General features: G+C 45.6%; 1 protein-coding gene across 1 annotated transcript in view; it reads right to left on the bottom strand.

Moving 5' to 3' along the window:
• MAN2A1 (mannosidase alpha class 2A member 1) overlaps positions 1-17200 on the bottom strand; it is a 169062-nt gene that overhangs the window by 96465 nt on the left and 55397 nt on the right. The window contains exon 4 of the mRNA XM_077290144.1: positions 1954-2125. Within this exon, the coding sequence (XP_077146259.1) occupies positions 1954-2125 (172 nt within the window). The remainder of the gene's footprint in view (positions 1-1953; positions 2126-17200) is intronic.

The following is a 17200-nucleotide window of genomic DNA, read 5'->3' as shown; positions in this document are numbered from 1 at the left end:
GTATTACAAACCTGGAAAAAAATCCAAGTGCGATGAAATTGCAAAAAAAGTGCAATACCACACTTGTTTTGTGTTTGGCTTTTTTCACTAAATGCTGAAACTGAGCTGCCATTTTGATTCTCCAGGTCATTATGAGTTCATAGACACCAAACATGTTTAGGTTATCTTTTATCTAAGTGGTAAAAAAAAATTCCAAACTTTGCTAAAAAAAAATAAATAAATAAATAGTGCAATTTTCCGATACCCGTATTGTCTCCATTTTTTGTGATCTGGGGTCAGGTGAGGGCTTATTTTTTGCGTGCCGAGCTGACATTTTTAAGGATTCCACTGTGGTGCAGATACATTCTTTTGATCGGCCGCTATTACATTTTAATGATACGTCATGGCGACATGTCCCAGCTTTGATGCGGGCTCACCGCCGGAGCCCACATCAAAGCAGGGGATCTGACCTCCGCAGTAATAGTACGGCGGAGGTCGTGAAGGGGTTAAGGACATGAACGATACACATAGTCATAAACTGAATTCCTGGAATTTTGCAGCAAGACTCAGCATGGGTTCTATGCCTTTATTAAAATGTATTAAAATGTCCCTTGTGCTCCTCCATGGTATATTCATAATATATGTACCGCATTTTGAAGACTATAAAACGCACCGGACCATAAGCACCCTAAATTTTGAAGAGGAAAAGGGGAAAAATGTTTTAAATATGTCAATTGGGGGTCTGTCTTATAGCCCAAATTTAGTTTGCAGGGTGGTGGGGTTGGGAGCAGTGATGGGGTTGGGTCACAGGAGGCAGAGTCGCTGCTGCGCGAAGGTGGCGGCGATGGCAGGAGTGGGGAGATGCTGCGGGCCCTGGGCTGGGAGTAGGGGGTGTCCCAGTGGTGTTCAAGAAAATGTCAGCAGTGTGTTACAGGAAAATGGCAGCATCCAGTAGTGCATGTGCAGGTTGAAACTGCGCATAGGCGGATCCAGCAGCCATTTTCCTAAAGCCCACTGCCAGGAGAGCTATGCGCATAGCAGGGACTCCACTGCCCCAGGCCAGGGCCTGCAGCATGGCTCCATTCCTGCCTCTGGTGACCCCGGTCCACAGACACTGCCACCCCCACCCATTAAGCTACATTCGGACTATAGAACGAACCCCCATTTTCCTAAGTTTGGGGGGAGGGGGGAGGAATGCATCATATATTCCACAAATTAAGATATATATTTATATTGGGGGCAATTTTTCTATGAAGAGGGCCAACAACAGATTTATACAGATCAATGGGGCTAATATGAAATCAGTTACAGGAGATCACACTAGTGCCAATGCAGGATTATTTCATACAATTTCATAGTAGGCAGCGAAAACAATTTTTACCCACAAAACTCACTATGAAGGCCTTATTCAGATGTGCATTTTCCATGCATGAGTTGGATCCATGGTTTTAACAGATAGAGCATGAACCCCTTATAGATTTTGGTAATGTTCACACAAAAAAAAATGAGGAGACATGTCCTTTTTTTTATTTTTTTTTTAATTGAGGTCATGGATGAAAATCATACATACAAGTGTACGGCTCCATGAAAATCCCTGACAACACATGGATGGCATTTGTGTGTTTTGTGTTATCCGTGATTAAAATTGTAATGGATATCAGCAGCTTTGTAATTTATTTTGCCTTCTGTCAAAATTACTGATGAAACATGGATGGTAAAAACGGACAAATGGAGCAAATACTGAAAGCTCGGATCCAAGACACTGACACGTGGACCAATTTTTTGCACACATGAAATACAACGATGTCTGAACGTGGCGTAACAGAGCTCGGCTTCTATGGTAAAAGTGACACTGCATTAAGACAGACATACAGATCATGTTATTTTTCCAATTTGATTTCAGAACGTATAATTCAATTTGAAGAACAATTATACTCAAGAAATTAGGACTAATTGAGAATGAGTTTCACTTACTTCTTAACAGCATCTCTCTTCTGGCTATCAATTCCATCCCACCATTTGGCAAAGTAAGAGATTTCCGACCATATGAATTTTCTCTCTTTATCCTCTTGCAATTTTACAACCATGTTATTAAGAATGTGCTGTGTCTGGTCTCTGAAATAGTCATCAAAGGTTTTCAGCCAACCTACAAGATGGATTGAACAATCAGAAACTTGAAGGTGAAAAGTTTTAATAGAGGGATCTCTCCTCTGTTGTCCAGCAAAGCTTCGCTGCGACACGTAGATGATAAATAGCAAATTAAAGGCTTTACAGTAAATGCTGAAGATATATTGAGAAGATTGAAATAAATGAAAACAGGAGAAATTGTGGGGTGGGACAAGGTATAGTATTTAGATCTATTAAACTTAACAACTTAATAAATATCAATTTAAGTTTAATCGATCTAAACGCCGTACCTTATTATATGACATATATACCTACACTAAAAAAAAATTTAAAAAATGCACATTAATATAAAAATATACATACACACACAGATTTTCCCTTACTAGAGCAGCACTATCTAATAACCAATAACCGAAGTGTTCTCAATTACATTCTATAGGGATTGTACTTCACCTACTGTAAGAACATGGATGGAGGAACAGATCTGAGCATTTTACCATTAAAAATCTAACCAATTTTTTCGATTATACTTTATTCTATGCAAAACTTCCATGTATAAAATGCTATGCAATGTACATAATAAGCATCTCATTGGAGAGAACACAGAACTGTTCAAACGACTGGTTAAAAAAAAATAAAAAAATAAATAAAAAAAAGGAAAATCAAATGGTTTCAAACATTTGCAGTCTTGACCTATATTCATGAACAGCTTTTTGTACAACTCTAATTTGTATTTTCGGTTATTTCCCTTTTATCTCTGGAGAGTTTCTAAAGAAACTCCCTACCTCTTCTCGGTTTCTATGAAGCCAGCTCTCTGCTAGAAATAGAATCTGACAGTATTTCATGTTTCTTTCACGTTTCTCTGGGTGGTTATTCGCTATTGTGTGGCTACTGTGATAGAGATGTAGCTGTATGGAACCAACTAGAGGACTTGCTCTTTTGGAACAAGCTACTGAACAGAGGGTTTTGTGGCTCTGAACTGTGGTCATTTCACATCATTTTCAACCACAAAATATACAATGCAATGCACTTTAGGAAACCCTGCTTTTGAAGGCAATGCCAGAGAATACAAAATACCACAATAAGGTTTTAACCTGTGCTTGTTTTAGCTTTCGTTCATGCCACCTATAATTGGTGAAATATCTTCTGGTACGCAGTTCAGGCTTGTAATAAGGGTCAAAAACAGACCTTGAGGATCGGTATAGCACCCCACAAGATAGCAGGTAGACTGTCCTGTCGCATGCAAAGTCAACTTTACTCCTGAATCTTGGGCGTTACATTTGATAGAACTGCCATCAGTTATTTTCCGCGACTAAGGCTTCTTTCACACTTCAGTTTTTTGGCGTCAGTCACTTCCGACATAATGACGGATCGACGGATCCGTCACAATAGTTGAAAAAACGGATGTAACGGATCCGGTTTTTTGACGGATCCGTTACTCGAGGGTTGTATATACTTTTTAAAGCATGCGCAATTGAAAAAAATTGAAAAAAACGGATCCGCCGAAATGACGGTCGCGACGGATCCGTCGCCCATAGGTGGCCATTCTATGAAATGACGGACGCGACGGATCCGTCACGATCCGCCATTTAAACGCAGACAAAAAACGTTGCAATGACCGTCAATGTCTAGATGACGTCCGCCAAATTTTGACGGTTCCGTCGCATGATGGATGGAACGGACGACCATCCGTCACAATCCGTCGCTAATGCAAGTCTATGGGGAAAAAAACGGATCCGTCGAAAAAAAAAAACGGATCCGATTTTTAAGGAAAATGGCGGATTTAGACTGACGCCAAACAACTGAAGTGTGAAAGAGGCCTAAGCTCATCACTGCAAAACCTCTCCATATGCACTTCACACATTCGATTCCAACACTTCACATCAAATCTGAAGATACAATGTTGTGCAACTAACATGTCAATCAGGAAATGCCAAACGAACATAAATAACCCCTACACCGCAAAAACATCAGCAGAAAAGGAACATTCAGATCAAATTCACTTGTGTGCCCCAGGCACCATACTGCAGACAAAGCCTTAGTAGTTGGACAATGTTTCTTACCTATGCTCTTTTACACAAGTCTGGGTTTTTAATCTTCCAAATGTCATTTTACTTACAGTTTTTCTTTTTGTAGAAAAGTACTGAACAGTGTACCCAACTAAATTTTAACCAATTTTAATTAGGCAAAACCTACATTAACCTGAAAACAGTACAATCTTGAGGGAACCACATCATCATGTTATAATATATATACTACCTAAACTAGATAGCCTCATATATGCTTAAGTGTCTGAGTCCAGGTACGGAGATCCACGGCTAGTCCAGGTCTTCATATTTTACTGTCCGAATACAAACCACGGATGTGTCAAATTGTCCAAAAAGAGAATTTATCAGTAGGATCAACTCTCCAAAGCCCTCTGCAATAGCACGTAGATCAGAAGAGCAGACTGTCAGTCGTTACATGTCTCAAACTGGTAACACCATTTTTATTTAAAACTAGATGGTGGCCCGATTCTAACGCATCGGGTATTCTAGAATATGTATGTATGTATGCATGTATGTATGTATGTATGTATGTCGCGCTCTGAGTGGGGGTTAAATTCCGCGCCAATACCGCTGATTGGTCACGTCTGGCTGGCCGATCAGCGAAGCGTGGTTCAAATCTGGCGCCAATTCGCGGCCGGCCGTGTGTGATCAATCAGCGACAGGAGCAGTCCGGCTGCGACCAATCACTGAAGCGGTGTTTAAATCCCGTGCCAATATCGCTGATTGGTCACGGACGGCCAGCGCAACCAATCAGAGAAGCGTGGTTTAAACAGCGTCAATTCGTGGCTGGACTGCGTCTGTCGCTGGATGTCGGGGGTTCAGGGTGCAGGATATAGCACAGCCACGTGGTATATAGCACAGCCACGTGGTATATAGCACAGCCACGTGGTATATAGCACAGCCACGTGGTATATAGCACAGCCACGTGGTATATAGCACAGCCACGTGGTATATAGCACAGCCACGTGGTATATAGCACAGCCACGTGGTATATAGCACAGCCACGTGGTATATAGCACAGCCACGTGGTATATAGCACAGCCACGTGGTATATAGCACAGCCACGTGGTATATAGCACAGCCACGTGGTATATAGCACAGCCACGTGGTATATAGCACAGCCACGTGGTATATAGCACAGCCACGTGGTATATAGCACAGCCACGTGGTATATAGCACAGCCACGTGGTATATAGCACAGCCACGTGGTATATAGCACAGCCACGTGGTATATAGCACAGCCACGTGGTATATAGCACAGCCACGTGGTATATAGCACAGCCACGTGGTATATAGCACAGCCACGTGGTATATAGCACAGCCACGTGGTATATAGCACAGCCACGTGGTATATAGCACAGCCACGTGGTATATAGCACAGCCACGTGGTATATAGCACAGCCACGTGGTATATAGCACAGCCACGTGGTATATAGCACAGCCCACGCGGTATATAGCACAGCCCACGCGGTAAATAACACAGCCCACGCAGTAAATAACAGCCCACGCAGTAAATAACACAGCCCACGCAGTAAATAACAGCCCACGCAGTAAATAACACAGCCCACGCAGTAAATAACACAGCCCACGCAGTAAATAACACAGCCCACGCAGTAAATAACACAGCCCACGCAGTAAATAACACAGCCCACGCAGTAAATAACACAGCCCACGCAGTAAATAACAGCCCACGCAGTAAATAACACAGCCCACGCAGTAAATAACACAGCCCACGCAGTAAATAACACAGCCCACGCAGTAAATAACACAGCCCACGCAGTAAATAACACAGCCCACGCAGTAAATAACAGCCCACGCAGTAAATAACACAGCCCACGCGGTAAATAACACAGCCCACGCGGTAAATAACACAGCCCACGCGGTAAATAACAGCCCACGCGGTAAATAACAGCCCACGCGGTAAATAACACAGCCCACGCAGTAAATAACAGCCCACGCAGTAAATAACACAGCCCACGCAGTAAATAACACAGCCCACGCAGTAAATAACAGCCCACGCAGTAAATAACACAGCCCACGCGGTAAATAACACAGCCCACGCGGTAAATAACACAGCCCACGCGGTAAATAACAGCCCACGCGGTAAATAACAGCCCACGCGGTAAATAACACAGCCCACGCAGTAAATAACAGCCCACGCAGTAAATAACACAGCCCACGCAGTAAATAACAGCCCACGCAGTAAATAACACAGCCCACGCAGTAAATAACACAGCCCACGCAGTAAATAACACAGCCCACGCAGTAAACACAGCCCACGCAGTAAATAACACAGCCCACGCAGTAAATAACAGCCCACGCAGTAAATAACACAGCCCACGCAGTAAATAACACAGCCCACGCAGTAAATAACACAGCCCACGCAGTAAATAACACAGCCCACGCAGTAAATAACACAGCCCACGCAGTAAATAACACAGCCCACGCAGTAAATAACACAGCCCACGCAGTATATAACAGCCCACGCAGTATAAAACAGCCCACGCAGTATACAGCAGTGTGGGCACCATATCTCTGTTAAAAAAAAGAATTAAAATAAAAAATAGTTATATACCTCAGCCTCCGGCGTCCACCGAAGTTGTCCTGATGCGTGCGAGGCTGCCGCCAGCTTCCGTTCCCAGTGATGCATTGTGAAATTACCCAGATGACTTGGCGGTCTTGCGAGACCGCTAAGTCATCTGGGTAATTTCACAATGCATCACTGGGAACGGAAGCTGGCGGCAGCCTCGCCGCTCGCACGCATCGGTGGATAGCAGAAGGTGAGAATAGCACCATTTCTTTATTTTTTTTTTAATTATTTTTAACATTATATCTTTTTACTATTGATGCTGCATAGGAGGGGGCACTGACTGCAGGGGAGTAGGGAGCGGCCATTTCGCGGCCGGACTGTGCCCGTCGCTGATTGGTCGCGGCCGGGTGGCCGTGACCAATCAGTGACTTAGGATTTCCGTGACAGAGACAAACAGACAGACTAACAGATGGAAGTGCCCCTTAGACGAGATATAGATATCTCGACGTATCGACGTAGATGTCATAATGGTTGCCATGGCGACGATGATGTCATAAACGTTGCCTCGACCAATCAGCGACGGGCACAGTCTGCCGCGAATCACATACTACGGGGACATGCATATTCTAGAATACCCGATGCGTTAGAATCGGGCCACAGTCTAGTATATATATATGCATATAGATGCATATAGATAGATAGACATATATATATATATATACACACACACACACACACACACACACACACACACACACACACACACACACACACACACACACACACACATATATATATTGGTTCCTGCAAAGCTCAAAAACTATGAGACCAAGTGGCTGAAGAGAAATGGATGCAAGTCTTGTAACATCAGACCTTTTTCTGCTTTACGTAAAATTACTATTAGAATTACATTGTTTGACAATTACAAAGCAGATGCCGATTTTAAGATAGACATTTAAAGCCATGAGAGAATAGAGAACATATTCAGCACAGCGCTTTCAGCTTGATTATGCTATTGTGTTAGCGTAATAAAACCTAATTTACTCTTACATTTCCTGTATATTACCCTGGTTGAGAAGATTTAACAGCCATGAGTTCTTTTCTTTCTCAATGCTTTCTTTTATGATAATCATTGAATGTACAGATTTTATTTTTGTATCTTCAGGGTTGTATAGTTTTGGTTAAACATCACTGAACCATTTTTATCATACTTTATTGTTTAAAGGCAAATTAATTCTTGAATCATTGAGAATCCAGTGCAGCTAATCCTAAAACGTCAAAAAGGAGGCAATTCATGTCCAAACATGAGGCTAAAAGTCTTCTGTTAAACCTTACCTCTACACAAACGTCAATAATGAAGCATATGACCCCCAACACATCTGAGCTTGGCAAAACCTCATGAAGAGAAATAGAACCCTTCTACTAGTTCATGCTGCCCATGATATTGAGTAACTCCAGTAAAATGGCATCATCTTGTGGTTGTTTTTAGTCTTTGTTTGCAGTTTTCATGCCCACCGCCATTTTGTTGGACCAAGAAAAAAAAAAAATTGGCTCCAGCAAAATGGCAGTACATGCACAGCAAGCGATAGATGCTACTAAGCCAGCGCCATTTTACTGGAGTTAATTTTTTTTGTGAAGACCACAATATAAACTGAAAACTACAAAGATTAAACAACCACCACAAGACGGATTTCTTCAACCCAGGTATAATTTTAATCAGTGTAACAGTGCCAACCTGACAATGCCTGTAGTTTACTTAGAAAAATCCTGATGACAGGTTCGCTTTAAACCAAGATTTTTTAAGTAAAAATAAGATCTTGTCTTTAAGAGAATAAGTATGTATGCATAAACCTGATGTTATGATAGCGTAGCAACTCACTTGGTAAAATAGGCAACACCAAAAACTGTAACTGACCCTGCCAGTACTTGTACAGATTATAGATCCTGACCCCGCAGTTCCTATTGGTTCCTATATGAGCTGAGAGACTTAACCACAGACTATATTGGACCTAAGCCACCTGAAAGTCCGTTGAGTGCTTCACGTTCCTCCTAAGGGACTGGAGGGCAGAGCAGAGTACAAATTAGCTACCTAAAGGAAAGTGTGCTGAAATAGTAAGACCCCAGAGTAAATAAAACAAACCACGAAATCTAATATATAATTGCCTAGAATACTACTTCCTGCAATTTGTGCCAACTTCCGTGGCTTTGTCCGGAGCTATTGTCCGGAGCTATTGTCCGGAGATAAGTGACGTCACCAGTGTCCTACACCCAGGCAGAGCACAGTGGCCCCAGGCAGAGCACAGGGGCCCCAGGCAGAACATGGGGCCCCAGGCAGAGCACGGGGCCCCAGGCAGAGCACGGGGCCCCAGGCAGAGCACGGGGCCCCAGGCAGAGCACAGGGGCCCCAGGCAGCATATGGGGCCCCAGGCAGCATATGGGGCCCCAGGCAGAGCACAGGGGCCCCAGGCAGCATATGGGGCCCCAGGCAGAGCACAGTGGCCCCAGGCAGAGCACACACCAAATCGGAGGCCGAGGGGCCCCGCCCACCAAATCGGAGGCCGAGGGGCCCCGCCCACCAAATCGAAGGCCGAGCGGCCCCGCCCACCAAAGCGGAGGCCGAGGGGCCCGGCCCCGCCCACCAAAGCGGAGGCCGAGGGTCCCCGCCCACCACATCGGAGGCCGAGGGGCCCCGCCCACCAAAGCGGAGGCCGAGGGGCCCCGCCCACCAAAGCGGAGGCCGAGGGGCCCCGCCCACCAAAGCGGAGGCCGAGGGGCCCCGCCCACCAAAGCGGAGGCCGAGGGGCCCCGCCCACCACAGCGGAGGCCGAGGGGCCCCGCCCACCACAGCGGAGGCCGAGGGGCCCCGCCCACCACAGCGGAGGCCGAGGGGCCCCGCCCACCACAGCGGAGGCCGAGGGGCCCCGCCCACCACATCGGAGGCCGAGGGTCCCCGCCCACCAAATCGAAGGCCGAGGGTCCCCGACCACCAAATCGGAGGCCGAGGGTCCCCGCCCACCAAATCGGAGGCCGAGGGTCCCCGCCCACCACATCGGAGGCCGAGAGTCCCCGCCCACCACATCGGAGGCCGAGGGGCCCCGCCCACCACATCGGAGGCCGAGGGTCCCCGCCCACCAAATCGGAGGCCGAGGGTCCCCGCCCACCAAATCGGAGGCCGAGGGTCCCCACCCACCAAATCGGAGGACGAGGGGCCCCACCAACCAAATCGGAGGCCGAGGAGCCCCGCCCACCAAAAGTAAGTGCGGCCCCGGGTGCAAAAGTAAGTGCGCCCCCGGGTGCAAAAGTAAGTGCGCCCCCGGGTGCAAAAGTAAGTGCGCCCCCGGGTGCAAAAGTAAGTGCGCCCCCGGGTGCAAAAGTAAGTGCGCCCCCGGGTGCAAAAGTAAGTGCGCCCCCGGGTGCAAAAGTAAGTGCGCCCCCGGGTGCAAAAGTAAGTGCGCCCCCGGGTGCAAAAGTAAGTGCGCCCCCGGGTGCAAAAGTAAGTGCGCCCCCGGGTGCAAAAGTAAGTGCGCCCCCGGGTGCAAAAGTAAGTGCGCCCCCGGGTGCAAAAGTAAGTGCGCCCCCGGGTGCAAAAGTAAGTGCGCCCCCGGGTGCAAAAGTAAGTGCGCCCCCGGGTGCAAAAGTAAGTGCGCCCCCGGGTGCAAAAGTAAGTGCGCCCCGGGTGCAAAAGTAAGTGCGCCCCCTGGAGCAAAAGTAAGCGCGCCCCCGGCCCCGGGTGCAAAAGTAAGCGCGCCCCCCAGTCCCGTGTGTGAAAAGTGCTGCTGTAAAGCTGGTAGCGCTGTTCAAGCACCATGTATTTCCTTCAGGAAATGCCCATCTAAAATATAATTGCCTAGAATACTACTTCCTGCAATTTGTGCCAATGTCCGGAGCTAATGTCCGGAGCTAATGTCCGGAGCTAATGTCCGGAGCTAATGTCCGGAGCTAATGTACGGAGATAAGTGACGTCACCAGTGTCCTACACCCAGGCAGAGCACAGGGGCCCCAGGCAGCATATGGGGCCCCAGGCAGAGCACAGTGGCCCCAGGCAGAGCACAGGGGCCCCAGGCAGCATATGGGGCCCCAGGCAGAGTACAGTGGTCCCAGGCAGAGCACAGGGGCCCCAGGCAGCATATGGGGCCCCAGGCAGCATATGGGGCCCCAGGCAGAGCACAGGGGCCCCAGGCAGCATATGGGGCCCCAGGCAGAGCACAGTGGCCCCAGGCAGAGCACAGGGGCCCCAGGCAGAGCACAGGGGCCCCAGGCAGCATATGGGGCCCCAGGCAGCATATGGGGCCCCAGGCAGCATATGGGGCCCCAGGCAGAGCACAGGGGCCTCAGGCAGAGCACAGGGGCCGCAGGCAGCATATGGGGCCCCAGGCAGAGCACAGTGGCCCCAGGCAGCATATGGGGCCCCAGGCAGAGCACAGTGGCCCCAGGCAGCATATGGGGCCCCAGGCAGAGCACAGTGGCCCCAGGCAGAGCACAGTGGCCCCAGGCAGCATATGGGGCCCCAGGCAGAGCACAGGGGCCCCAGGCAGAGCACAGGGGCCCCAGGCAGCATATGGGGCCCCAGGAAGCATATGGGGCCCCAGGCAGAGCACAGGGGCCCCAGGCAGCATATGGGGCCCCAGGAAGCATATGGGGCCCCAGGCAGAGCACAGTGGCCCCAGGCAGCATATGGGGCCCCAGGCAGAGCACAGTGGCCCCAGGCAGAGCACAGGGGCCCCAGGCAGCATATGGGGCCCCAGGCAGAGCACAGTGGTCCCAGGCAGAGCACAGGGGCCCCAGGCAGAGCACAGTGGCCCCAGGCAGAACATGGGGCCCCAGGCAGAGCACAGTGGCCCCAGGCAGAGCACAGGGGCCCCAGGCAGAACATGGGGCCCCAGGCAGAGCACAGGGGCCCCAGGCAGCATATGGGGCCCCAGGCAGCATATGGGGCCCCAGGCAGAGCACAGTGGCCCCAGGCAGAGCACAGTGGCCCCAGGCAGAGCACAGGGGCCCCAGGCAGCATATGGGGCCCCAGGCAGAGCACAGTGGTCCCAGGCAGCCTATGGGGCCCCAGGCAGCATATGGGGCCCCAGGCAGAGCACAGTGGTCCCAGGTAGAGCACAGGGGCCCCAGGCAGCCTATGGGGCCCCAGGCAGAGCACAGGGGCCCCAGGCAGCCTATGGGGCCCCAGGCAGAGCACAGGGGCCCCAGGCAGCATATGGGGCCCCAGGCAGAGCACAGTGGCCCCAGGCAGAGCACAGGGGCCCCAGGCAGAGCACAGGGGCCCCAGGCAGAACATGGGGCCCCGCAGAGCACAGGGGCCCCAGGCAGAGCACATGGGCCCCAGGCAGCATATGGGGCCCCAGGCAGAGCACAGGGGCCCCAGGCAGAGAACAGGGGCCCCAGGCAGCGCACAGCGATATTTTGGACCACTGTGCGGTGTTTCAGACCCCCTGTGTGATGTCTGGGGACCTGTTCTTAAGTATATTAAAGATTAAAGTAACGTATATTAAAGTATATTATAGATCAAATTTGACACGTTTATGAGCACCATTGAGTGATATACTCAAGAATGACATAATTTTTCAACATTTTATGGTTTCAAACTGTAAACACTCAGAGTTTTTTTTACTTCAACCAGAAAACCTTAACGGTTCATAAAAAACTTGACTGTTCAGGATATGATAAAAGTCATAGTATTCTGAATCTTTAACTTATAAAGATACCTTTACATGGGGTGATTATTGGTTCCAGAGAGGCTTTCGGCCGATAATCGTACACATGGCTGGTGACAGGACAATACAATATAAACGTTCAAAGGTAAACACTGATAACATTAAAATCTAATATATAATTGCCTAGAATACTACTTCCGGCAATTTGTGCCAACTTCCGTGGCTTTGTCCGGAGATAATGTCCGGAGATAAGTGACGTCACCAGCGTCCTACACCCGCTCAGGGTGGACAAAGATATATGCCTTCGTGGTGCGCGGCACTTTTCTGATTGGTCGCTCGCGGCAGGCGGCAACCAATCAGAAATGTGCCGTACTGTCAAGAATTGTCAAGAGCTGGTGAGTGCAGCCATTTTTTGTTCTTTCTTACTATTATTTATTAATTGTATTATTCTTACATTTGAATAAATAAAGTATATATGGATTCTAGACTCCCGATTCTTTAGAATCGGGCTGCCATCTAGTACAAAATAAAAGGATTATATTTTTACTGTTAAGAGAATATACTGCTCACTTCCTAAAAAGAAACAGTAGAAAGGTGCAGGGTAATAAACAGCAGAGAAACCCTACCTGGATCTTTCACTGACTGGCCTAAGCTACAGCAGAATGGTTGGACATTCAAATGACACTATACCCAGCAGGAAGTATTAGCAGAGGGAAAGTATATAAAGCCGCACGTGAAAGATGATCGGGCAGACAAATGTGTAAATTCAAAGATAACAAACTAAATACCTTTAGAAAAGGTGAATCTGATGTGGCTAGGCAAACAGAAAAGCAGACCACAAGGAACAGGCTCAAGGGTTCGAACCCAGGAGCATGAGACTTGAATTTTCCCATCTCGGTTTATTTTTATCTGTTAAAGTGAGAATAAGAACTCAAAAGGCACAAAAATACATTAAAACCAATATCATTGACCAATATAGCAAACTTTCTTTTTCAAAACAATAAAAGTCATAAGCCTTCCACTCATTGAGTATTTCAGTTTCTGAATCTGCTCACGATCAACTTTTTTGGGCAGCATCAACTACAGCCATCTAAACACTGTTCAGAAAGGTGTTCTGTTCGCTTTTCATTGTAAATCTCCCAGACCCCAAAAGTCTAACTTTTCACAGTTTATTTCGGCACATTTTGTCTAAGGAAAACAAGCTGCCTAATAATTGCGGCCAGTTTGATATGGGGTGTTTATATCCTTATGCCTCTCCCTGCTGCATCATAAAATACTCATTACCTGATCTGCTTAATCTAATAAAATGTTCAAGATTATACAGCTTGAAAATATGCATAAAAATGTACACACATACATAATATACAAGTACAGTAAAAGAGAAATATACTGGTACAGTGGAGGATAGGACCCTGCAACCCCAGGCTTACCAAAACAGCGTATTAGGGGAGGAAGAAGGAGATAGATCTACATACTGTATATCTATATATACAGCCACATTCTTCTGCAGCCAAGGATTATATACTGATGTAGATGAAAAGTTACAAATTTTCTAGATCGAAAGGATTTGGAGTGCTTCTTAAAAATATACTTTTACCCATTCTGAAATTTTGAAACATGTTCAGTTGCCCATAGAAATAGATGATGGATACCAGATTTCTTGGCGAGTTTCTAGACCCAATAATTTGACAAGAGAGAAAAAGTACATTCTTCTTCAGATTGATCCTACGATAAACAGCTCCAAAGCTCTTTAAGCAGTTTCTAAACTTATCCAATAGTTTTACTGAATTTTTTCCCCAGGGATTGGGTACCAAAGTTTCACTAATTTCAATCAAAATATAATCAGGACAAGAAATAACAGAATCAATTACTGTGGACTTATACTACAACTTCCCCATAATTTCACTTTGTATACTTACTGGGTATTTATTAAAATACCGGCCCAGACTTAACACACAAGTTATTGTACATGGCGGAATACATAGAGGACTGGACCAATAGGAAGGATATCAATGACATTTTTCAGGTCCTGCTCTACACTTCCCCAATCCTAATCGCCCAATTTCATGGGTTGGAGGATCAGGCATATATTTACAAGTTAAAAGAAAATGATCAGCATTCAGAAAGGACATTCTTGTCCCCAAACATTTTTTAAACTATTTCCCACTGCCCTTTAGTTTGTGGACAAGCTGACGAACCAGTTCAACCGGAGCTACTAAGAATTTAAAGCAAACTGTTCTCATACAAGAGAAAAGTCAGCCTGCATTCCCCATATTATGGACCTCAATTGCCTTTAAATAGTTAATTGCAGACTAAGCGATCACACAGACCAGTTAAAGAAGAGCTCATGTTCTTATTTAGTCATAAGCAGCCACTAACTTTAGAAGGTTAAGCCTGACGCATAAAAACGTCATTGCAACCATGGAGTTTAATAGACACCAACTATTAAATACCCCTTTTTTCTTCTTTTTTTTTAGACCGAATAAACAAGCAATTACTACAAATCAATGGTTGGCACAGAATAACGAACTTTTGCAAAAGTGGTTTGCAACAGCTCGATTTTGCACAAAGGGTGCACCAGTTATCCCTACATACAGTTATATGAAAAAGTTTGGAAATGTTTTGTAAAGAGGAATGGTCAAAAATACCTTCATCCAGGATCCAGGAACTCATTAAAAGCTACAGGAAGCGACTAGAGGCTGTTATTTTTGCAAAAGGAGGATCTACTAAATATTAATGTCACTTTTCTGGTGAGGTGCCCATACTTATGCACCTGTCAAATTTTGTTTGAATGCAGATTGCACATTTTCTGTTAGTACAATAAACCTCATTTCAAGGCAGAAACATTACTGTGTCCTACAGTTATTAGATATATGAAACTGAAATAGCTGTTGCAAAAAAAAACAATTTTTATAAAACATTAAGCTTAAGATTAATAGGGGTGCCCAAACTTTTTCATATAACTGTACAATGATAGAACTCGTAGAATGTGTTTATCATACAAATATTATTTACAGACATGGAAAAATTCTGTTAACATGCAAATGTCATAATTCTTTGCCTAAAGAGTTTATTAATTTAAGTTTTTATTATATTCAGTGTATTCAAAAATTATTTCTCTTTTTTTGCTTGATCACTTAAAGGGAAGCGGTCATGTCAAAAATGCTATTGACCTGCAGATATAGGATTGATCTGCAGGTTAATAGTTTTCTAAATAAGTGCGGCCACTGCACTGGAAGTCCGTCTGCCTGGAGAAAATGAACTTTGTTTTTCCTGGCAGCCTTTGGCTTTTAGTCATAGAGGCGTGGCCAGCAGGGCTTCAGTCGCCGCTCCGTACATAATGAGCGACAGCTTTAACCACCCCCAGGTGCTGACTGACAGCAGACCCTATATTGATGCACAGCTAAGCTAGTGGTAAGTCAGTGCTGTGCGTACAGCCATCGCTCACAATGTACTGAGCAGTGACAACAGCCATGTTTGCGGTACCTCTATGACTGAAATCCAGGGTCTGCCAGAAAGAAAAAAGTTCAAAACTGCTTTAAAAAACCCTATATCTGCAGGTTAATAGACTTTGGGGACATGGCAGGTTAAGGGTGGAAAAATATGTCTGCCAAAAATAGGATAATGGCTGAAAATACTATATAGTCATGTGTATAAGCATTTTGCAAACATAGCCATACATACTTTAGTCCATGTTTTACAGTCATTTAGTCTGTATATTCAATCAAGTCAGGCAAAAAAATTATTGTAAAGCTCGTTTATGGAACAAAAAGCTTTTGAACAAACAAAATCTTTCGTCAGACTAAGAGAAAAATATTTCACACTAAAGAACCCATACATATTAGAATGTAGTCACCAAAATCCACCAACTTAAGCGGGACTGGCTCACTATCTAATGTGTATGGAGCCTACTTACTCTTCCTCAATATCAGGAAAGAGAAGAATTGTGCATTTTTAATATAAAGCGCCAAATCCATTTGTTCTGCCTGAAGATTATCCGCCTGCAGAAATCTAAGCCGTTTGCACGTCTCTTGCTTTTCAAACCACATGCACACTTGGTCCAACTGGCAGGTCAAGCAAAATAGCAGTCAGCCAAACAAGTGTTTGACCAACAGCTAACTGATGGCTACACTTACATTGCCTCTTTATTGACAATCCCAGTGCGTCATTGATGGACTATAATGATCATTCACTGGTAAATTCCACTCGAACATTGGTTATGGTTGAACTCATCTATTTTCACCAACTTTGGTCTACGGAGTATGGGAACCCTTTGTTTATAAATCTGCAGACTACTACAGTCCAAGTTTTTGTGTCATATGTTTAATAGATTTCAACACTTAAGATAAATCAGAAACCAAGCTGTGTTGTAACCTATAGGAAAACCGAGGCAAGAAGGCAACCTCCCCCTTAAAAACACATTAACATGTATGTTTTTCTCCAGTAACTGTAGCCCCTTTTGACATGGTTATGCATTACACCACATTTTTACATGTTTTAATGGGTATTAAATTAACAGTTTCACTTATCTGCTGTGTTCAAGAAATAATCATACTGAAAGGAAATTTCTAAGATTTGATTCAATTGCATCTACTTTAAGACAGAAAGTGTATACTGTATATAAATTATGCATGCAAATTACTTTGATCACTGTGAGCTGTTGGTGCTGAAATGAATCAGTACTAAACCCAACGGAAATTAATCTCTCTCTGAAACATTCATGAGAATTAGTCGACTCATAACCCAACAAAATAATGTTCATTTCTTGCTAAAATGAACTGTCTGAAAATAAGTAGTAACAATGGCAGCAAAGCATGCATTCCTCATAGCAGAGCCGAGTGACACTAGATCTTCTC

The sequence above is a fragment of the Ranitomeya variabilis genome, chromosome 1 (assembly GCF_051348905.1).
Source record: "Ranitomeya variabilis isolate aRanVar5 chromosome 1, aRanVar5.hap1, whole genome shotgun sequence".
Lineage (NCBI taxonomy): Eukaryota > Metazoa > Chordata > Amphibia > Anura > Dendrobatidae > Ranitomeya > Ranitomeya variabilis.
This window is presented reverse-complemented; position numbering and strand designations above follow the sequence as displayed.